The 23,025-nt window shown below is 41.0% G+C and overlaps 1 protein-coding gene across 2 annotated transcripts; it reads left to right on the forward strand.

Moving 5' to 3' along the window:
- The first annotated feature begins 368 nt into the window (after positions 1–368).
- Positions 369–16,423, forward strand: mapk6 (mitogen-activated protein kinase 6). 2 transcript variants are annotated; one of them, XM_067584997.1, is made up of 8 exons: positions 369–603; positions 5,330–6,212; positions 6,319–6,636; positions 12,355–12,499; positions 12,929–13,093; positions 13,244–13,439; positions 13,607–13,724; positions 13,936–16,423. In XM_067584997.1, exons 2-8 carry the CDS (start codon positions 5,976–5,978, stop codon positions 15,031–15,033), a joined length of 2,277 nt encoding a protein of 758 aa, XP_067441098.1. In that variant the 5' UTR covers positions 369–603; positions 5,330–5,975; the 3' UTR covers positions 15,034–16,423. The 2 variants fall into 2 exon arrangements, with proteins under 2 accessions (XP_067441098.1, XP_067441108.1); XM_067585007.1 differs by lacking the exon at positions 369–603 and adding an exon at positions 4,363–4,488.
- The last annotated feature ends 6,602 nt before the right edge of the window (positions 16,424–23,025 follow it).

Here is a 23,025-nt window from a genome sequence, read left to right on the forward strand (position 1 = left end):
AGAAATGTAGAACATTCACAACCCATTAGGACTGTGTATTCCTTTGATTTAAGATGACATATAAAAAAAAACAAAAAAACCCATGAATCACCAAATTGGATTTGCAAAGTTCTCACCCAGAAACAAGAATGTATTTCAGTCCAGGATACAAAGGATTGGTTATGTTTCTGCTTACAACAGACTAGACCAAAACATGAAGAAAAAAAAGAGAGGATAAGAGAAAAAAAAAACAAAGCAGTGAAAGAGAGAGAGACTGGTGGTGGCAGTGGACTCTAATAGTAGTTAGGTCTGACACACTGACAGGCCAAGCCATACACAGAGCAGTCTCCTCCCCTCTCTGGCCTGGCCTATATTAACTCTCCATGGAGCTCCACCTCACAACCAGAGGCACATGGAGTAGGATAACACACTGCCAAAGCTCTGAGAACACATTCACACACCTACAGATACACGCATTCACTGGACTGCACTGGAACTTCTCCACCTGTCTGTCTGCCCTGTCGGACCAGCAGTGTTGGATATACAACATATACATTCTCCTGGATGGACTATTAACTTCTGTACCATGTTGCTTCATGTCGGCTCAGCAGAATTTCAAGCTGGGTAAGTGGCAATAACTGGTGAGATGTCATTTTTTATAAAAAAGCGTGTGTTTTTTGCAGAGAACTCACAAGCAAATATTTTTAAAAAAGAGACCAGGTGAAACATAAAAGAACAGGTGTTATATGTCTTGTCATAGCAATGCAGGAATGGGGCGACGCACTCAGATGCTCTGTAGGTGAAGTGTCAATGTATGTGTGTGTGTGAGAGAGAGACAGAGAAAGAGTCATACCACTATCACCAACAGATGAACACAGGTAAACGGCGTCACACAAGGGACACTGTGCTAAACAAACACGACCCCTGGATTGCAACAATTCAGTGTTTGTTTTCTTTTTGACCTATAGAACATTGACGTAATACAGCACTAACAGTAACTGTGAGTGACAGTTAAAGACGCCACTGTAATCAGCTAAATTACATAGTCAAAGGTGCTGGGTTAAGACATGATGTCAACTGTCTGTATCTTAATGGAGGCCTGCAGCAAGGACTGTTGTAACCCTGGTGGAGAAACATTGTTAGGTGATAAGAGGGCAAATTCAAATGATAAAAGCAGTTAAATGTGAGGGAATTATCTTTTCAGATCAACAGGTAGGTCAAGATACAATGCGCAGCTTTCCATTCTGACCCCCATTCATTCATCAACAGCAGAGGGCAAAATGCAGTCCCAATACACACCTCATCTTATAGATCTGATTCTTAATTATTTGTGTAGCTTTAGAATCAATCAGCGACTCCTGTGAAAGGATTTTTTTATGAGGTTTTATGGGAGATAATAAATGAGCAATAATGTTTAAGACACTCATGAAAAGAGTTTTTTTTTTTTTTTAATTTTTTAAAAACATTTAGTTTCTGAGTTGTGGGAGATGTTGAGTCTGTCAGCGGAGCCCACGTCAAAAAGATGACATGGGCTTCAAACCCCAATCAGAAAACACCTGCAAAAGATTTCACCAAAAGAAGTCTTTGCATTTGACCTCTGACCTTCAAATAGTGGAAAGGAATCAAAACTTAGTAAAGTAACATGTCATTTGTAGGATTTAACATCATGTGAATGCAAAATCAATGAATAAATGGAAAATAGACAATCTTCATACGTTGGTTTTATTCAAACAAACAATAAAACTGCAGACCTTAAATACAGTATAGTATATCTCAGCAAACTAAAAAATAAAGAAAGGTTCTACTGTATTCATAACTTCTTTATTCTCTAATCCTATAATATTATAAGTATAGTAAGCCATTATTATTACATAACTTCCCCATAAACATACTGTATACATGAGACAAATATCATCTTAAACCGTCACTATCACCTAAATCCCTAAAAGAGTAGCATATGAGAGACACATAATATCATGTGTTTTCTCTTTGACCGACAACACGAGACAATAACTCTCCAAGTCTGTCGCATCCCGTAACAGTCCGCATGCAGTTATGGTCTCCATCGCAGAGCCCATCCCGGCCTGTGAGAGGCATCTGCATTCTCGGGCACATGGGCTCTCACATGGTCTGCCTGCGGATGCTGATGTAGACCGCTGCGACTGTGATGCTGCTGCCTACCCGCCCCATCCGTCCGTCCATTCACAGCATCCACACTGAGGGAGGACCAGGCGCTGTGCAGGACACCAGTCGCAGTCTGAATGAGGGATGTGAACAGAGGAAAATAGGGCATCCATTGATATCTCGACTTTTGTTTTGTTGCGGGATAAATAAAGCCTCGTGTGGATGTGTGATGTGAAGGCGGGCCGCTAAAAGAGAAAACACCCTGCGCATCTCGGTGCCAGATGGACTTTCTAAATCCGCAAGACGCAGTGAGTGACCTGTCCGGGGGATTTTTGTCACTGACACGACTAATGCAATGGTGTGAAATAATCTGACAACAACATTTAATGCCAGCGAGGGGCAAAAACAACTAGTGGAAAACAAATCGTGGGCCAATACGGAAAACAACAGCCTATTTGCAGAGAGGAGACAAACAACAGCTGCTGTATGGAAAAACAGAAGAAAGAAAATGAGCAGGCTGTAGCATGGTCAGGCCTAGATAGCTCCAGATTTTCTATTACGCTCGAATGATTATTTGAAGAAGACAAAAAAAATAAACAGCTGCAAATAGAAAAGAAAAAAATTAGATATGCCAACAGTTCAGGTAAGGTGCCTGGTCTGCAACATTTTTGTGTATCCTGCGATTATTTTAGCACTCCTTATAGGATATAAAGTGTTGTTTTCCCCAAGCAGGGAGCATTCAGTTGATATTTTAAGGAGGCTGCAAAATATCTTACAATCAGTGACAGCAAAAACAGTTAAAACAAACATCTTTCCTCCATTTCTTTCTAGGCTACACTAGGCTATGCCCATTATTAGTAGGCCTAATAGCAGTCAGCTGCTGCTGAACTTTGAAAGTGCTGTATAGATGAAGAAGATTATAGTTTTGGTGTTGTTTGCTGCTAGTATTAGTGGCATTTGTAGCCTGTTATCATAATTCAAGCCATACACCTACAAATAACGAGCTGGATTTTGAATCTACCGCTGTCACGTGATCTCCGACTGCAAACTAACGTTTTGAATGACTCCTGTTGCTTTAAAATGCCACTCGGAAATCCAAACGTTGTATTAAAAAAACGACCAGTCGCGTATTCCGGTGTTCTCTGTTAATGATATAGCTTTCTTACATAACACAGTCTATTATAATATATAACGTGAGAATGCCAAAAATATGCACTGCACTGCTTAAAGTAGCTTCAGTTGTGTCTTTTGTTTTATTTTACAAATCAGTCAGACTGGTTCATGCTGCTGTGGCAAAACAATCTGGCATTATGTATAAGCTGATCAAGGTTTTATTTAACTCATCAAAAGCAAAAACACACAATAATCAAACAATAAATAAAAGTTAACCACCAGATTAATTAGCTAAATTAAAACAAAATAAAAAGTATCTCTTCAACCATCAGTTGGTGACATTACATGAGGTTAAAATCTATGCAATTCATGTACCCTACTGTTTATTTGTATTATATTTTTATTAGTGTTGAGAATATTCAAAAAACTAACAAGGTTATTACACAAAATATGAGAGAGAATAAGAGGAGTAATGTCTCTTGGGATGTGGAAAATACTTATAAAATACAAAAGAATATATATGTAAATTAATGTAAATAATATAGCTTGAATTTAATTGGTGATTAAGATGTAAACTCAGGTTAATAACCACATCAAGTTAATTTACTGCATCTAAGATAGTACTATTGTACTTAGTGTGTCCCTGATGAACTCGGTGAACCTGAGAATGATTACAGAGTATTATCTATATAACTGGGAATGATAGTAAAAAAAACATAAAAAATAATAATCAACAGTAACAATTAGTTAAGAATAATTAAGAACTGAGGAACTTGTAATAGGCTAATAAACAATACATTACATGACAATAAGTACATTAGCATTACAGACAATACTATTTAATAGATACATTATCTGTGCTCATAGTGGTGGTCTCACGTGGTGGGGATTTCCTTTTTTCTGTTTTCACTTTCTTAATTGTACACATGTTCATATACAGAGGAACAAACAGATACATAGACAATAGAAAACAAAAAAAACAAAAATTATTATTAAATATTATTATTATTATTTAATCTTATCTTGACTAAAATATAGCATTACACCAAACATGTATTTCAAAATACATCTTAAAAGTTATTTTTTTTAGAAAGTGACATATTTCCTACAGTTCCTGAAGGCGGCATCGTGACGTCAGCACCGCCTTTTATAGCTCTGCCCAGCCTAAATGGCGATTGCAACAGATCCGCAAAGCTCGGGTAGCGGAGCGCACTCAAACCTTAGCTGGGTTTGATTAAAAATAAAAACACACCAATGCGACAAATAAGGACTGTAAGTACTGTCTCTTATGTCGATTCTTGTCACTATTATTTACATTATATGTCGTTCTAGCGTAGATTAGCGGTCGTCTTTAGCGGTTTAACCGACGTCGGCTTTGTGCTGCTTAGCGCCAGGAGAGCTGTACCACGTAGTCAGGAGCCTCCGCCAACAACGACTCCTTTGTTCGCGGTATCGGTGGGTTTTCATTATAACGATGTGCTTGCTGTTTATGAAACAGGCCGTGTGTTAAGATCTTTGTTTCCTACGTATCACTTGGTGTATGTATGTGTTAGCGGGTGGCCATGTTTATGTGATAAATTAAAAGCAACTCGACGTCTGTCAGTAGCTTGTCAGCTTTACAGTTTAGCTTCCATTCCTGGTTCCTTTCCGCCAGCCGGTCACAGACACCAAAGGCCAAAAAAATAGGCGGCATGAGCGTGTAAAACTCGGATTAAACGTTTCGTTTTTTGTCTGTAACGGTTTCCAAGTATCCTCGCCGGTGTTAATCGTGGCTAAACGTCTATGGGATTTCTCACAATTTTATCGATACCCAGAAACCGGACAGCAAGCGCTTAAACGGGCGGGGGAGGGGTTAGTTTCCATTGATGACACCACGTTTAAACAGAAGCCGGTGAATGAGACGGGTTGTTTTTTTGTCTGTTATTGTTTTTATGAATTCCGAAACTCACCATAAGGGTGAGGTATGACCAGATTAGTTTTGAAATGTCAGGTTGAAACAATTAAAAAAAAAAAAAAAAACCGGTGTAGAATAGCCAGAGGGAATTTAGTCACGTTTGTATCCTGTATAGTTTGTTTTCTTACCCTGTTTGTTCTGTTTTTTCTTGTCTTTCAGGTTATACCCAACTAAAATGGAGGATTTCGATTGCGACTGTGGCGAGCTTGAGCCACCTGATCATTGAGGGTGAAAAATTACCTTGAAGACTTAAGGCCAGACTCATTTCAATTTTGTTTTAATCAGGTGACAGGAAAATTTATACAGATAGATAAATAAATACAAAAAAAAACAAATATATACATACACACATACACACACAACAGTGCATTTTGGCACATTTCATATGAAGCTGCTCAGGACCAGTCATACACTGAATGTACCTGCACTGTGAGGATGCAACTACGTGCTTTTAGAGTTTAACATAGTTCAAGTGCTTTTTAATTGGCCTCAACATCCATTCCATTGAAGTTTATAAACACTAGTCTACCAACAACTTTTTTTTGAAATTTTCTCTCCTTAATCCAAGATGGAAAGAAAGTTTGACTACACAATAGTGTCCCGCATCTGACAGTGACGTCTAGACAGGGGTCAGGGGGGACTTGGTAGTCATCTGTACAGGGGTCAGTTAGCTCAGCCGTTGAAGCAGTGGCTGATAGCTTATCTATCACGTTAATCCTCCTGCTTGTGTTAGCATTGGACTTTAATAGGCGAGAGACCAAATATTAGAGACAGGAGCTTGGTGTAAAAGCCAAAATTAGTCATCATGGCAGAGAAGTTTGAGTCACTGATGAACATCCATGGCTTCGACCTGGGTTCTCGCTACATGGACTTGAAGCCTCTGGGCTACGGAGGGAACGGATTGGTGTTCTCTGCAGTTGACACCGACTGTGACAAACGTGTAGCCGTGAAGAAAATTATCTTGACCGATCCCCAGAGTGTGAAGCACGCCCTCCGGGAAATCAAGATTATCAGACGCCTCGACCACGACAACATAGTCAAGGTTTGTATTTATCCTCTTACAGGAGTATGGAAGAAAATGAGAAGGAGTTTAAGTGAGCTAGTGTCCAACACACTTTCATAATTGACCGTTTCTTCTCGTCATCCAGGTGTTTGAGACATTGGGACCCAACGGTCGTAGGCTAACAGAAGACGTGGTGTCCCTGACAGAGGTCAACTCGGTCTACATCGTGCAAGAGTACATGGAGACCGACCTGTGTCAACTGCTGGAGAGGGGCCTTCTGTCTGAGGGCCATGCCAGGCTCTTTATGTACCAGCTCCTCAGGGGCCTCAAGTACATCCACTCCGCCAATGTGCTGCACCGGGACCTCAAGCCGGCCAACCTCTTTGTCAACACAGAGGACCTGGTACTGAAGATCGGGGACTTTGGTCTAGCCCGCATCATGGACCCCCACTACTCTCACAAGGTAGGACCCACGCCCAAATAGCTGTTCAAGTCAGTCTTGTATTTGTGGAAAATTTGGAATATGATTTTTATTTCAATGGGGTTCTGTAACATGAGAAACGCTGCATTGACCAGAGTTCTAAGAAGAGCAAACATAACAATGTTTGCACACTTTTCCGCCAAAGGATGAGTGCTTTGGTGCTCTGACACGTGATGTTTACGTTGTTGCTCAGTAATGCGGCGCTCCCCAGGGTGACGCAGTTTTGCAGCAGGAAGTAAACAAGACGGGATGTGGTTCCGTGAGGTAACGCCTCTGTTTCCCTTCTCAGGAGAAGCGAGGCTGTGGAAAACACAACCCTGGGAACTATTTTCTTTTTCCATTTGCAGGAAGGAGTATATACAATTACAAGAGAAAACAAGGTCAATTCATAGTCTTAATATTAGGCCCGGGACAACATACTTGTCACCCAATTCGATACTATCACGATACTTGGGTGCCAATTCAATATGTATTGCGATTCTTTCGATATTATTCGATTTATATTTGATATTACGTTTATTTTGATTTTTTTGTTTACTTTTTTAACTCTAGACGAAATAGTTGAATCATACACTTCTTGAGACTTATCTGTCATTAGGAATATCACATAAGAGGTCAGTAGGCCATAGACCAATACAGAAGTCTTCTTCCTTTAAGTTACTGTTATAATGAAATAAATCAAAGTGGAACCACTGGTGCTTTAATCCAGAGGTGTTGATGTAGTTGCTCTGAGCTTGAAGCTTCTAGTCAACAGGTCAGACAACAACAGTTAGCAGAAAGTTAAACCGTTACCGGTCAGCGGTGCCATTAATCGTGATGATTAGCCGCAGCTCTTTAGTTTGTATGCCGATGCTAAGAGGCTAACTGTCTAGCTCCCAGGCTAACTGTTACCCGTTATTATGTTTTTATAGCTCAGGAATCAATGTGGCGAGTAAAAGAAAAACGCGATACTTAAGTGAATTTGTTTGTTTGTTTGTTTCCCACCCCTACTTAATATACAAATCAATGGATTACTGTTTTTTAAAAACTGCAAATATTTGAATGTTGGCAGTTCAGCCTGTATCCTTCATTGGCTTCATAATCACGAAGGCCTGAGGCTACAGCGAATTTGTTTTGGACATGCTTCATTAAAACGCATAAAGACTAATATCTGAGAGTATGTGTTTTCCTTCAGCTCCATTTGCAGGAGGTCATCGCTCTATTTTCACGCTCAGGAATTATCGTCAAGAAAATTAGGTCTTAGAAAAGGCTTTTTTTCTTTGCGTTACAGCTTTCTTTTCTCTGTGTTTTTCTCATCGGACGCCAGTATAATTCAAACTCAGGCATTAAAAACCAGATGTTAACACACCAAATGTTGAACATGCACATTTTTAACACTTGCTATAAACTTGTACTTTGTTGTTGTGAAGCAGTGTAATGGTGGCAATAAAGTAGGTTGCTTTTTGTCTTTTTAGTATGAGAAGAGTATGGATCACCCTGTGTAATTGTAGCCAGGTGGAAGGTCTGCATTGCCCCGGTGTGTTTCTGTCACCTTATAAAGGGATGAGGAAATTCGTTTGAAGGCCATATGGTGTCGTGATGTGTTGAAAATCTAGGTTGGAAAGTCTGTCCCTCTCTCTCTCTCTCTCTCTCTCTTTCTGTAGCTGCTGGATCTCCTTAGAGCACTGAGGCAGTCAGATGCTTACACGTGTCTCAGATTAGTCATTGGCGGGTCTGAAGTGGGCTCACGTGATGTGATCCTCTGGCTGGCACAGCCTCATTCATATCCCTTACACAGCCCATATCCTGCCACATCTCACACACCACGCTGACACTGACGTGCACACACTTGTTTACCAGAACCGCTCATTTCCAGCACACCACTACTATGTTTTAAGAAGTCTAGTCATTTTCAGCTCTGACTTCTGTATTCTCACATGAGTCATATCTTGGGTTGAGACAATAAGTCTTGTCTACAATAGGAAGAGGAAGGCGAGGGGAAGAAGTGAGAGTTTCTCACAGTCACTGTAGCCACCCACCCAACATTACTGCACTCCTCCCTTGCATCAGGGTTTGCCATGTGGGCTTTTTTCCCTCTATATAAGCAGTTTTTCCTGATGGGAAACATGCAGGCAAGTGGGTATTGAAAAGCTGCTTGGCTGGGGTCAGCTCTCTTGTGTTAGACTATTGTCTGCTCTAGTGCTGCAGCAGACTACTGCTGCTGAGTTTTTGTCAAGGATACAAAATGCTGTAGTCAGGCTGTGACCCCCGCTCTCATGTCCATATAGCATTGCTGTGTTTTGTCTGTCTCTACTATGATAACAATAGCGGTGTGGTGGGGGGAGGGAAGAACGCTGATATCTCCACAAGCCACTTTTTAATGGCACCATCTGACAGAACGTGTGTCTGGTGTCTCTGACCAAATGAGGCTTGTTTAGAATGAACCCATCACTCCCAAACAGCACTTAAGTGTCCAGCGGAGTGTGGAGGCGTAAAAAAAACAATCAGTTTCAGTGTTGGCCAGACATTAGGGAACGATCAATGGAGGCAAATCTGCTTTCACAACCACCCTCAGCTCATCGCTGGCCGGGTGAGGCACAGCAGCTGGGTGCATGTTATTTGAATAACGTTGTTTCTAAATAAAGAAGCGCTCCTTGCCAGTGAACGTCATTTTCTGGCATAGTTTGATGAACGTGGTATCTAGATTCAGTGTATGAGTCGTGGAGGCAACAGGCGTTTGTTTCACCTTTTCCCTACCACATTCCTCCTTTTCTGCTTGGTTTTTAATTTAAAAAAAAAAACAAAGGCTTGTGATTCCCTTCAGGCTTTAATTAATCCTGCTTGGCTTTGACTTGAGTATGCTGAACAAAGCTTGTCAGGAGTACCTGTTTTTCTGCGCTATCTTTCCTTTGTTCTGAGAAAGTAAGCCGATTCACCCGTGTGAACTTTACGGTCGGCCCTCGTGGTGGCCCAGGATCAAGAATGACAAGAATTCACGTGCAGTCATCCAGCTTCCAGAGGCCTGACTCCCCTCCTTTTCCCAGCCAGCTCTTTGTCTTGTTGTGGGAGCCTCGCTCAAGGCCTTATTTGAAGCTCGGTCTGAAGCCTGTGTTATTTCCAGAAGTAGTCCACCCTTTTAACAAGAGAAAGAAAGAATACTGAGGATATAACACTTAAGGTTTAGAATAGCTTGAGGAAGCCATTTTGGTTGTAAACAAAGCTCACTTTGGCTGTAAGATAGCGTAATGTATTTAATGTTTGCCTTAGCGAAGTGATATCACTTCTGTTCACATGTTTTTAGAGCTTCTAGAGCTCATAAAGTTAATAAACCATTTACCAGCTCTAGAAGTTTTGTCTTTTTGAAAGAGGACTAAAAGACAAAACTTCTGGATGTTGAAAATGTCTGTTTGCATGTTAGTATAAGTCATAGTAGTTGTACTAATGTAAACTTGGAAAAGCCTTGGATGTAGGATCTTGTGTCTGCCATTGGCTCTGTATAAAATTCAGTAATTTGAGATGCTCTAAAGATAACAACCGAGACGTTTTCAGGAATGTTATAAGGGTGGGGGGGGGTTTGATGGGTTCACCGAGGTCCTTTCTGCCGCGCAAGCATCCTGCTCAACACACAACTCCAAGCCACAACTGCAAGAACACACACATACACACACATTTGACCCAATTATTGAGCCAGGAACAGGCCCGTCTGGCAATGGATTTCACCAGATCCAAGAAGAGAAATACTGTGGAGTCAACTTAAGGCTTAATTGAAGTCAGAGAGGTGGTTTTGCTTATTTTCCCACATCTAAATAATCCTGCAGTTTTTTTTTTTTTTGTAACTTACACTAGTTTACCATGTGTCAAATGAATTATGGCATGTAATTGAAATAGTGTATTGATTTTAAATAATGTATTGATTAGGTCCGTGTGTCTTGTATGTTGTGAGACTGCAGTGAAGCTCCACTTATTCTCTATTTTTAGTCCCGTGGTTTGCCGGTGAAATGATCGGTGTGTGTGTGGGTGTTTGGCTTAAAAACTGAAATGCAGTCGGTGCCAACAAGGAAATCTTTATCATTATATTCTTCAGTCACCGGTTTCTGTGAAGCAGCGCAGCTTCATCCTGGAAAAAAAGGAGGCCGGGTCGGGGGATGAGCTCTGCACCAACCACCTTTAGTGACATCTGGTCAGACCTGCTAAAGGTTGCTGTGACTAACCACAGCCTGACACACTGAAAGAGCCTGTTATGAGTCACTAAATGTCAGCCTGTTCTGATCTAGATCAGGTGGTTAAGTTATTCACTGACTGCTGTCAGTGGTTATTGAATCGGTTATGTGTCTGTCTTTGTGGCTCTCACTTAGAAACGAGTGAAAATAGATTTGAGCTGAAAATGTTCACCTAATGCACTTTATGCCCTCTGCTGGTAGTCAAACTCTAATCTGCTCCTCTTTAGTTCAGAGTCCATCGCACACGGAATTGTCCTTACGCAATGACCCGACTCTCTTTCAAGCTAATCTACATCTGTTGCAATACTCAGCTAAGCTGGTTGCATGTTTTTTCTCTACGAAAACCACAATAATATCAGTTCAGACGATTTAGTAGTAGTTTCTCAGAATGGGTGTAGACCCACCGTAGCAAGTTTCAGTCAGTGGGTGTGATCTGTTTGTGTGTATGTCACTGCTTTGTAATTCCCCCTCGACCTCTTTACAAGCTCCTTGGTGAAAGCCACTGCGCTCAGACTCAAACAGATTAGTCGGTTACCTGATGGCAGGGGTTATAGCTACACTTGGCATGGCGTGTCATTTATAGGCCCATCAAAACAAGGGCGTGTAGAGCAGCGATGCACTCCGGGATCACGTGACATCAAGTATTTGCAGCTAAATTAGGGCAGAAACAGGAGCCCGGCTGAGTGGTGAGCCGACCATTTTGGTCTCGCCACAAACTAAAACTGTATGAGGTGTGGGGTAGAGAGAGAGAGAGAAGGGCAGTGAGGGTGTTGTTTTACCACCTCCCCTCCCCCAGTGTCCCAGTGTACACACACACAGGTCAGTTTCCTTTGTGTTCGGTGTCCTCCTAGCCAGGCACTGTGTGAGAGTGGAGTGCAGATTGGTGTCACTGGTGTGCCGGTGTGTGTGTGTGTGTGGCAGCAGGGGATTATCCGGCTCTCTCAGAGTGCTGACAGGGCCCGCACGTGTCTGATCTCTCCCTTTTCATCTGTCTTTTCTCTCTCGGGTCTTTGTCTCCTTGGTGTGCTGCGTACGTGACCAGCACAGAGCAGGTCCGTCAAGGAGACTGCACGGGGGTTATGAAGTTTTAGCATGCACCAGAAAGCATGGTTTGTTCTGGGAACTCTTGTCAGCAGCAGTGCTGTGCGGCAAAACGTTGAGGCATATAAAATAAAGGTGAACTTTTTAGTTTGGTTTTGAGCAGACTTTGGACAAATATGGTTGAGAGTAAGGCTGAAACTGAAAGTTTAATTACTGATTAATCATTGATTATCTTAAAAATGTTCACTGTTTCCCAAAGTAACAGTCCATTACCCAGAGAGTTTACTATCACAGAGAAACTGTCTTTAAAAATGACTCAAAACAATTAATGAATTATCAAAATAGTTAGAGATTAATTTTATCAATCGATTAATTGCAGCAGCTCCAGCTCAGAGTCATACTTCCTTGTACCGTTTTTGACTCGGGTCCCTTTATAGATGTCTGGTCTCCTCTGTTACAGGGCCATCTCTCTGAAGGTCTGGTCACCAAGTGGTACAGATCTCCTCGCCTGCTGCTCTCTCCAAATAACTACACCAAAGCCATCGACATGTGGGCCGCCGGCTGCATCTTCGCTGAGATGCTCACAGGGAAAACCCTCTTTGCAGGTAAATGTTGACTCTTTTATATCTGACTCACTGTTACACCTCCATGTAGAAATATACTGGCAAGTAGCGTTTGAAGCAGGCGGGGTGACAGTGAGTGTAGGTCTGATGAAGCATATGGTCCATCCTCCTAGTAAAAATGTGTTTATTCAAAACAGACAGGAGATATGCCCAGAGTGAGTCCTGCTTGTACTGTCCTTTTATGACTTTCATTTGCAAATCCAGTTGGATCTGGGAGAGATGGTTGTTTCTACATTTGTAGACTGGGTTTTTTTTTATCCTGTTGAAACTGCCTTGAGCCGAACACAAGGCAAATAACATTGCTGTTCTCATGATCTGCTGCCACGCTCAAAACAAACTCACTTATGCAAATGTTTAGTGTTGTGTAACTCTTCTAAGAAAGCGCCTGATGTTGTATTTCTGGTGTTCCAGGGGCCCACGAACTGGAGCAGATGCAGCTGATCCTGGAGTCCATCCCTGTGCTAAGAGAGGAAGACCGACAGGAGCTCAACAGCGTCATCCCCGTCTTCATCCGCAACGACATGTCCAAGCCTCACACACCGCTGGCCAAGCTGCTGCCTGACGTCAGTCCACAGGGTGGGTGCCACTTATTCAGTCGGTTATTCATTCACTCAATCATTCAGACAAAAGACAGGGGTCAGGGTCACATCTGTCACGCATCACATCTCGTGTTTCCTGCATGATAAACTCATCATCATCCCTCCCTGCTCTCTTTTCTCTCTGCAGCTCTGGATTTCCTGGAGAAGATTCTGACCTTCAACCCCATAGATCGTTTGACTGCGGAGGAAGCCCTGGCCCACCCCTATATGGCTGACTACTCCTTCCCCCTAGACGAACCTGTCTCTCTGCACCCCTTCCATATCGAGGACGAAGTAGATGATATCCTGCTCATGGACCAGAGCCACAGTCACACCTGGGACAGGTATGCTCGCTCTCTCATTCCCTCTCCCACACCTGCTCTCTGAACAAACTCGGAGGTGGACAGATTATTTTTTCCTACTCAGACATTTTTCTTGTGAGTTTCAGTGGAGAATAGTTTCTAAACAGTTATAATGTTTGTATACTAAAGTCTCTTTCATTCTCTATCAGGTATCATGAGAGCCAGCTGTCAGAGGCTGACTGGCACTTACACAGCACCCATGACCCAGATGAAGTTCAGGTGGACCCGAGGGCCCTCTCCGATGTAACAGATGAGGAGGAGGTCCAGGTGTGTTTACACATTCTTTACACATCCGCATACAGCCCAAATGTGAAGATTCACAGTTAAATAAATACAGTGCTCTAAAAAGAAATCACAAGTACAGAAAATAGTTTTTAGTGTTATTAAATACACATCTTGCACTGGATGTAAACAGAAACATGCTTGTTAAAAGATAATGAGATAACAAGAGCTAAAGGTGTCTGTCGTCTGTTTCCAGGTGGATCCTCGTAAATATGCTGATGGAGACCGGGAAAAGTTCCTGGATGAGCCGTCCTTCGACTACTCCACTCTGTTCCCGCCAGAGCGATCCTGGCAGGACGACCATCACGAGAACAAATACTGTGACTTGCAGTGTAGCCACACCTGTAACTACAAGGCCGTGTCCCCCTCCTACCTGGATAACCTGATCTGGAGGGACAGTGAGGTCAACCACTACTACGAACCCAAGCTCATCATCGATCTCTCCAACTGGAAGGAGCAGCAGAGCAAGGAAAAGGCTGACCGTAAGGCCAAGAGCAAGTGCGAGAAGAACGGGCTGGTGAAGGCCCAGATCGCGCTGAAGGAGGCCGAGATGACCCAGAGTCCGGTGGAGAAGGACCGAGAGCAGGAGAAACATCAGACACAGCCCCAGAGCCAGCAGAACCAAGGCTTTGACTTTGACTCCTTCATCGCGAGTACCATTAAACTGAGCCTGCAGCCGGAGCCCTGTCAGGAGGTGGCCCTGCTAAGCGAGGTGGGCCTCCTGAACGAGCTCAACTCTTCCGTCTCCCAGCTGGAGGCTTCCCGCTCAGGCTCCATGTCCAAGTCCATAAGTCAGGAGAAAGAGGAGAAGTGCCTGGTTAACCTCGCCCAGTTAGGTGGCGGAGGAGTGCTGGGAGTCGGCGGCGACAGCGCCTGGCCCGCTCACCCCTGGGAGAGCTTCGGCTCCGGGGAGACTCTCGGCGAGAACGGCTGTTTGATAGACGAAGCGTGCTGGGACATTCGCAAAGAGGACCACTTCCAGAAGGAGAGCACTTACACCAGCTACCTGGACCGCCTGTTCAGCCGGAAGGAAGAAGGGGTCGGAGAGACCGTGGCCAGCCCGGAAACGGAGCCCTCGGAGGGGAGGGAGAGAGAGTTGGACGAGAGCTTCCTCGGCAGGAACACAGAGATTGTGCTCAATATGCAGCTGGACTCTCTGGCCCTGCCTGGCTTTGACAGCACCGATGACTTGCCTCTAAAATCCATCCAGGCGTCCCTCACCCCCTGCGCTGTCAAATGCTCCCCACAGATCGCCCACAAAACATACAGCAGCATCTTCAAGCATCTTAATTAAAGAAATATATATCCTCCCTCACAGTGCAAAATCTAGGCAGATTTGTTTTTATGTTGTTTTTTTAATAATATGGTATATTATTGTACTTGAATCATTTCATACCTTTTTTTATTACAGTTACTTTTAATTTTTTTTTTTGTTTTTTGTTTTTTTTAAGAGTTGAGATGGGTGATTTATTATATTTAAGGAGTTTTGGTCATCACTCTGAGCCTTGATCACCAGGCCTTCATGGGTTAATGTCTACGCCCTCATTGCTAAACTGGCATGTCACTCACACACTTAAGTACTGTAGACGAACAGAGAGCAGGAGAGAAGTTGCTAGAAGAAAGATGGACAGGCGGGAAAGGATTTAAGAGACGTTTGGCTGGAGGGTGCGACATGAGGAAGGATGGTAGACGATAACATTGCTGTAGGCTTTTAAAGTGCTTTCAAACAGCCTTTCCTGGGACGGGATACACGAGAAAAAAAAATGGGGATGGGTTGTCTTGTTTTGTTTTTTTTTTTTATTATTATTTCTCAATTATGACTTTATAACATTTTCCCCAAAAGAAAGCTTCCTTTATAACCCTTTCATACTGTAAATCTGACACATGATGCCAGCAGCAACCATTATCGTAGGCGTTAATGTAAATGTGTTATCTACCTCAAGGTAACAGCCGCGAGAGACACTCGAAGCCGCACTAGTGCTTTACACACATGACCATCCTCATACCATGAAATGAAGTGGTCGCGTAGATGAAATCTGTCTCACTTTAGCATTTAACATAGTAAGGTGTTTCAGTAATCATTATTTATTTCTAGCAGATGTGCGATATTTATTTTATCAAAATGTGTTATTTCAATGTGATTGTTGAAGATTGAGGAGTTGGACAGACTTCCATTTTTCATTTCGGCACTATATGGGCGTGTAAGTGTTCCTTTTTTGTTTTTATGGTAGGATGCAAAATTCATCTGTTATGTTCTAAAAGAAGTTGAGGCTTTCCATTTTCCATCAATATCGTCCTAATGGATATCATTCTTTTTGTTCTTTTTTTTTTTTTTTTTTTTTTTTTTTTTTTTATTTATAGGTGCATTCTGTCTTTAGTGGAAAAACTGCTTTATGGTTTAAAGAAGCACCTAAAAGTCTTAATTTTTTATCTAAATGTAATGTAAAAAAAATTGCGTGCATGGAGGTAAGAGAAAGGTACATTAAAAGTAAAGTTAATGGTGAGTATAATGTACGTCAGTTTTAATTGTACGTTTTTTGTTAAATTTCTATGTACTTTTTCCAGGCAAGCATGATGAATTAGGTTAAGGTGTAGCATGTAGAACACATATGAACTTTTTTTTTTTGTAATCATTGGTTCCCCTGTTCTACAAAATATCTCAAAATAAAATTACTGGCAAAGAGTTTGGTCTCCTTCTCTTCTTTCTTCATGGTCAGGGATGGCTCTCTGCCTCAGTTAAGTGGTGTTTTTGTAACTTGAATTTTGTATGATGGCACAGCCATGAGATTCTTGTCGGTGGAGAAGTGCTGACCACGGAGCTGCCACCTCCACCTTTTTTAATGTGCACGTAGGCAGACTGAATTACACTGCGAGTGCCGGGGACACGGGCTTTGAGCCACCGGCTAAATGTAGCTCTGGCTACCATATATTAGGGCTGTCGTCTTGGTGCAGAGATTCCCACCTGCTTTTTAGGTATAAAACAGTACAGAGAGAAACAAGCAGGATTACATAACAGATGTCTAAAGTTTCACACTTGGCTTTGCCTGTCTTGCAATAGTCACACTTCTTGGCTTGTCAACAAGCTTGTGATGCCATTTCATGTCCCAATACAAGCAGCCCAGTGTATTTACCAACTTCTCTAATTGCATTAGCAAGAACCTGATGACATCCAATTGTGTGGAAACTATGGGTTTCCCCACGTCATAGTGGCCTTTTGAAAGTCCCTCTGACAGCCCATTTTTGGTTTAATCACACAGTGTAGTGTGGTGTCGCATTTTCACCACAAGAAAAGGCTTTTTTGATAAGTAAAGGGTATTATTTGCTCAATAAAGCATATGATCTCTGGGGTTCCTGTAAATTATATTCTTCAGTGCTGAGGTAGCAAGATCTTTTAATGTCAAGATAAATTGCTTTCTGTACCAAAATTTGTAAAGGGGTTTAGTAAATGATTTGTGTCAGATACCTTAGATATCTTGATGGATAAATGTTTGGGTATATGAGCCAAAAACACTGGATCATATTGCACATAATTATCTGAGACTGCTGTCACTTACACTTGAAGTAAAAGCAGTAATTCCAAGCTGCAAAAATACTCCATTACATTACATTTAAGTAAAAGGTGCTGCTTTCAAAATGCTACATAAGTAAAAGTCTTAATTTTAATGTGGTTGGTTGAGTTGGAGCCAGTTTTAACTACTTCATAAACAGTTGGGTAGTTAGATCTGTAACAATGCATTATAGTTTATAATAAAGATACTAATTACCTGCTTTTGTATGATCTGAATCTGCAACTATAGCTGTCAAATATGTAAAATATAATTTTTCCATAGTACGATCCCTAATGTAGTACGTTTATATGTATAGTACACATATAAAGTAGCACTAAAGTACAAGAACCTCAAATTGTGCTTGAGTAACATGTAAACAAGCTTGAGCAACAGTAAATGTACTTCGTAATTTTCCACCACTGCTTATGTGCTCTATAAAGCGCGCTTTATAACCCCTGTGTTTCTTGCAATGGATTCTTATTCTCTAAGATAGCAAGTGAATTGTATCTGAACCAAAAAGTGCATACGGTTGCCTGTAATAGCCTGCATCTTTCTGAATAGATAAATATTTGGCCAGATGAGGTTGAAAACTGGTTGAAAACTGGTTCATAATAAGCATAAATATGAGATTCATTTATACAACCCTGACCTCAAAGGAAGGGAAACGTAGTACAAAGGTTGGAGTTGGTTGTGTCACAATAATCGGCTACAGCTGGGCTTCAGTTTTTCACTACTGCCACTTCCTGCTGGGAGAAATTAGGGCAGCTATGTGTTGTTTTTCTGCTCTCTTGGTAACAATACAATCCTCCGCCACAGTGATTAAACCCTGCTGGAATACTCTGATGTAAGTAAAGGTGCCTGATTTGTGCCAAGAGACTAAATGTAGGCCAAAGACTTTACCAAAATGTCATCTGCACTTTCCACTGTCTTCACTTCCACTACGTCACATGTCCTCTGTCCACCTGCCTTCTCAAAACTTCTCTGCAGCTTCCTCTTTCCCTCTGTCTTCCTGTTTTCCTTTCTACAAAAAGATGTTATGGTTTCAGTTTAATTGTCTACATCTCCGCTCACATCAACACCACTTAGGCCTCATTACCGCCATCATGAGACACGACTCCTCCATCCTTCCTCTCCGCTGCTTCTTCATCAACACATTTTTCTGCAAATTACAGCTATGAAACGTGTGGTTCTCCTCAGTCTTGCACCTACATACCTCATTTCTCATGCTTCCTCATGCTTTCTCATGCTTTGGCATGGTCTCCCCCAGTTTCAGGGCCTGTCAGGTGTTGTCAGGTTAAAAATAAAACCCAGGAACACACAGATAAGCAGCTCAACTCACCACCCATCAGCTGACAGCATTCACTCCTAATTCAAGGTCATGAATGCTATTCTCTTTCCTGGAAGGCCAATTAAAACTTAGTGTTTGGGATTCAGCAAGAACGGCCTAAGCTTCTACCGAATCTCCTCCAGTGGAAAGTACTGAAATAACTTCCGTAGGAGTTATTTGTGATGACTGCGATGACCTGCTTGGCGGTGTGGTTGAAGAAATGTGGAGACAAAGCTCAAGCTTCCCCACAGCCATCTGCTAAAACCTAACGCTGTTCATTATGGCTGCTCACTGTCAGAATGTGTGTCCATATTCAGACCAGAGTTGGTCAGAGAGCTGGATACTAAAGTTAGAACACAAAGTGACTTTATAAATAGACGTCGGCTCTCAGGGACCTGCACTTTGAAAAGCTCAAACCACTGCCAAAGTTACAAAGCGTCCTGTTCAGTGACATCAGATCAGTGTAGCATTTTATGTGACTTCTGAGCAATGTGCCATTTTGCGGGACACAGGAGAGCAAACACAACAAGCTGCTGGTTTCCCTTGTCAGGCTCATAAAAAAAAATCTCAAATTGCCTGTGCACTCACCTTGATAAGAGCAAGAGTTTTACTGTCTGTATTCAAGTGACGCAACCTCGGAAAACTTTAAAGTTCACTGTGACTGCAGGGTATCTTTCTACGAGAGGGTTTAAGATGAGTCAATATTTAAAAGTTGTGTGTAACTTTGTGAAGGAGAGTAGAAGAGTGATCAGCTAGAGAAGAATGTGTTAGTCCTCAGTTGGACTGTAGTACCCTGAAGCTGACGTGATAAACAATGAAGGATAACGTGCTAATTCGTGCCCTCATTTAAACAAAATCATTCTAAAAGCTTATTAATATTCACAATGTCCTCAAAACACACTGTTCCCTCCGCTCGCACAGCAGCAACAGCTGTTCCTGCTAAAGCACATTTATTACACACACATGCAATTTAGCTGGAGAGTTTCCATAATGAAACATCTCTTATTTTATGTGCAAACAAACAGGAAGACCCCAAAAAATGTTTTATTTAATTTGTTCATTTATTTATTATTTTGTGCAAATAAAATATTGTATGAGTTAAGATGCTTCTCTACCATGCAGGTGCACACTGACACCTCAAATAGAGATTATTTTCTGCTCTAAGGACAAAAGGTTTAGAAAATGAAAGGACAACAGATTTAGACCATCATCACTTACATAGTCCACGGAAGATTCACTGGTTTACATTAGGGCTGCAACTAACGATTATTGTCATAATTGTTTAATCAGTTGAGTGTTTTCTTGATTAATGGATTAGTTGTTTGGTCTATAAAATGTCAGAAAATGGTGAAAATTGTGGATCACTGTTTGCAAAAGCCCAAGGTGCAAGCTAAAATGTCTTGCTTTGTCTCAACCAACAGTCCACAACCCAAAGATATTCAGTTTACTGTCATAGAAGACTAAAGAAACCAGAAAATATTCACATTTAACAAGCAAGAACGATGGAACTTTTGTATGTTATCGTGCAAAATGACTCCAAACGATGAATTGATTTTCAAAATAGTTTGCGATTCATTTTCTGTCAATTGACTAATCGATTAATTGACTAATCGCAGCAGCTCTAGTTTACATGAATGTTTATGAAGTGCTAAGAAAATGATTTAAAAAAAACAGAGTCCAAAAGATGAAATATATCTCATATGTTCATATGACAATTTATGTATTTATGAGTATACTGACAGCTGCTCAAAGAAAATCATTCAGCTGGAAATCTACAAAAGAAGCAGTGACCAAAAAGTTATTGGAGTCAGCTTTATGAAAGGTGAATAACTTGTTTCCACAAGATAATTAACTTATTGTTATAATGCTTATTTTTTAATATGTGCACCCAGTATTCCCTAGAGAGCAACGTTGATGTGATTGAAGCAGATTATCCTGGTAAAATGAAGTATATTGAGTCTAATTGTTCCTTCATAATTAAGAAAATACCATCTTTGAGGACTTCTGGGCTTCTGTATAAACATTTCAGATGTACAAACACATCTCTGATCACTGTGCTGTACTTACATATAGTTATAAGGCCTCAGTACATTTCTGCAGGTGTTTGGCTGAGCCAGCCTGAAAAAAAAAGAAAGATAGACTTATCAGTTGTTCTCATTTTCCACATTATGGCCAGTTTTCCAAACACTGCTGACAAGAAAACCTGCATACATTCCCACCACAATAACAATTCCTCATGTTTTCCAAAACAGAGTTGACCTTAGTACGCGGATATTTCCACTCACTCACTCTCACTCACAAACACACAGACATTTCAGTTCCAGACAAAAAGTACAGAAACACAACTGATGCAACTATTTCACAACCACTTATGGTCTGTGTATTTTCTAGCAGAGGCATAACATAATGTATTTTTCCACAGACCTCCCAGGAGACACCACGGCTATAATTAGAAATGCTGTTTCACACAACATGATTTATATTCACACTGGCTTTTTATTCACATACATTACATTGCTCATGAATTAGTGAATACTCTGGCTGCAGGACACAGCGGTGAAGAGGTGAAGACAATTTGTTCCTCAAAGAAGTGTGTGTGTGTTGTCTGTGTTTGTGTGTTTTACCACTAGAAAGCAGAAATGTTATCAGTATCAGCACTTATGGCGCAAAGCAAAAACTCAGTCACTAAATGTTGATGTGCTGATTCTTCAAAATGACATTTGAATTTACCAAGGAAGCAAATAACTGCTTGTGTGCTTAATTCATATAAATGAATGGTTCTCCCAGTCAGTGTGTGGCTAATGTGAGCCAGACAAGATGTCATTATGAGAAGTCCCTGCGGTGACCTTTCACAGGTTATTAGCAGAGGAAAATGACGGAGCGTCAGCAAAGATGTTTCACCTCTAATGACATCTTGGTGTTTTTTGCTTTGTGGCTTTGTTAGATTTTCTTCAGTGGTGATATATACTAAGTATATGTGCTCGAGTACTGTACTTAAATACAAGTTTGAAGTTCTCTTTACTTGAGTATTTACATTTTGATGAGACTTTTCAAATGAAAATATTTGAAATGACTGTAATTTTTATTCCACTGCAGCCAAAGTTGCTACTTACTTTGCACATCAAGATTTTTTTATACAGAACATATGATCAGTTTATAACATATGATGTGTTTAGGTTATATAGGAAACAGCAGTAGAATAATTTCACTGTGATCATCTACAAAATGAATGGAATAAAATTCAGATGCGTTATTTCATCACGCGAACCCAGTAAATGAAAGCCTCATCAGGAACTCTCATCTGGTCTTGCCCAGAGAAGAAGACATATACTAAGAAAAGGATCATATCATTCTTTTTTTGTTTTGTTTTGTATTAATAATGATTTTATACTTTCTGGGGAAAATGCAGAGTATTGGTGAAGAAAAGAGGTGAGTATCTGTCTCTATCAAAGAATATTAAGAGTAACTTATTTAGGAGTTACTTAGTTACTTAAATATGTCTGCAAATTGATTTCATTAATTGATTTATATGAATAACAGGAAGAAAAAGTATTAAAAAAAAACAAAACTGTACCACCACATGCGACTCCTTTCCCATAAAACATACCAAAGCCAAAAAGCCAACCACAGAATATGAGGTACAATTGGTGTCATTGTTTATAAATAATATGTGACCAAAGTGGGTAAAAAGAAAACTATATTAAATGCTACAACCCCTGCTGCCATATTTATGACTGAGCATTTTGATTTCATGTTTCAAATGTGTAAAACCTTTGCATGCTTCTCATATACAATATGTTGAGAGTTTAAACTGATATTAAATCAATCATTAACAGATCTGCATGTATGAACAGAGAAATGTGTGTGTATTGGCCTTGCATTTGTGTGTGTTTTTTCCACACGCAGACTGCAAGACTGCAACTTGCTACAGCTGTCCGCCAGCTGTGGAGCCTGCAGGATAGGGGACATAACACAACAGTTCTCTAGTGGTGATGCATCCGCCTAAGAAGTCAAAAAACACCAGAGCTCTGACAGTTTCATCCATTGGGATTGCACTTTCAACCATAGTTTCACAAGGAAAAACAGCAGGATGCTGTTAAAAAGCATTCTCCTAACATAATTTGAGTGGTGTTATACTGTGAAATATTGTCGACATGTGTATTACTTGAGACTTCTACATGAAATAAAATCATCACCTTCATATTTTCTTATTCGTTGTGTGGGTGACATGATGCGCTGGCCACTTCACACTAAAGCACATCCTGTAACAGTGGATACTGGATTATGCTCTCTGTGGGTAAATGAATAGGTCTTACATTAGAAATTGCAGAAAGCTCAAAGGGCGTACTGAGGGAGAGAAGATGCCCTTTGATATTAGGGGATTAACATATTTTGAGCTTGAAAGTAGATT

This window comes from Thunnus thynnus, chromosome 1 (assembly GCF_963924715.1).
Source record: "Thunnus thynnus chromosome 1, fThuThy2.1, whole genome shotgun sequence".
Lineage (NCBI taxonomy): Eukaryota > Metazoa > Chordata > Actinopteri > Scombriformes > Scombridae > Thunnus > Thunnus thynnus.

Excerpts from the sequence above, each read along its gene's own strand:
- mapk6 (XM_067584997.1), top strand. The coding sequence starts at position 5,976 with ATGGCAGAGAAGTTTGAGTCACTGATGAACATCCATGGCTTCGACCTG. Across the intron at positions 6,213-6,318 it reads ACCACGACAACATAGTCAAG|GTGTTTGAGACATTGGGACC; the intron begins GTTTGTATTTAT and ends CTCGTCATCCAG. Across the intron at positions 13,725-13,935 it reads CAGATGAGGAGGAGGTCCAG|GTGGATCCTCGTAAATATGC; the intron begins GTGTGTTTACAC and ends GTCTGTTTCCAG.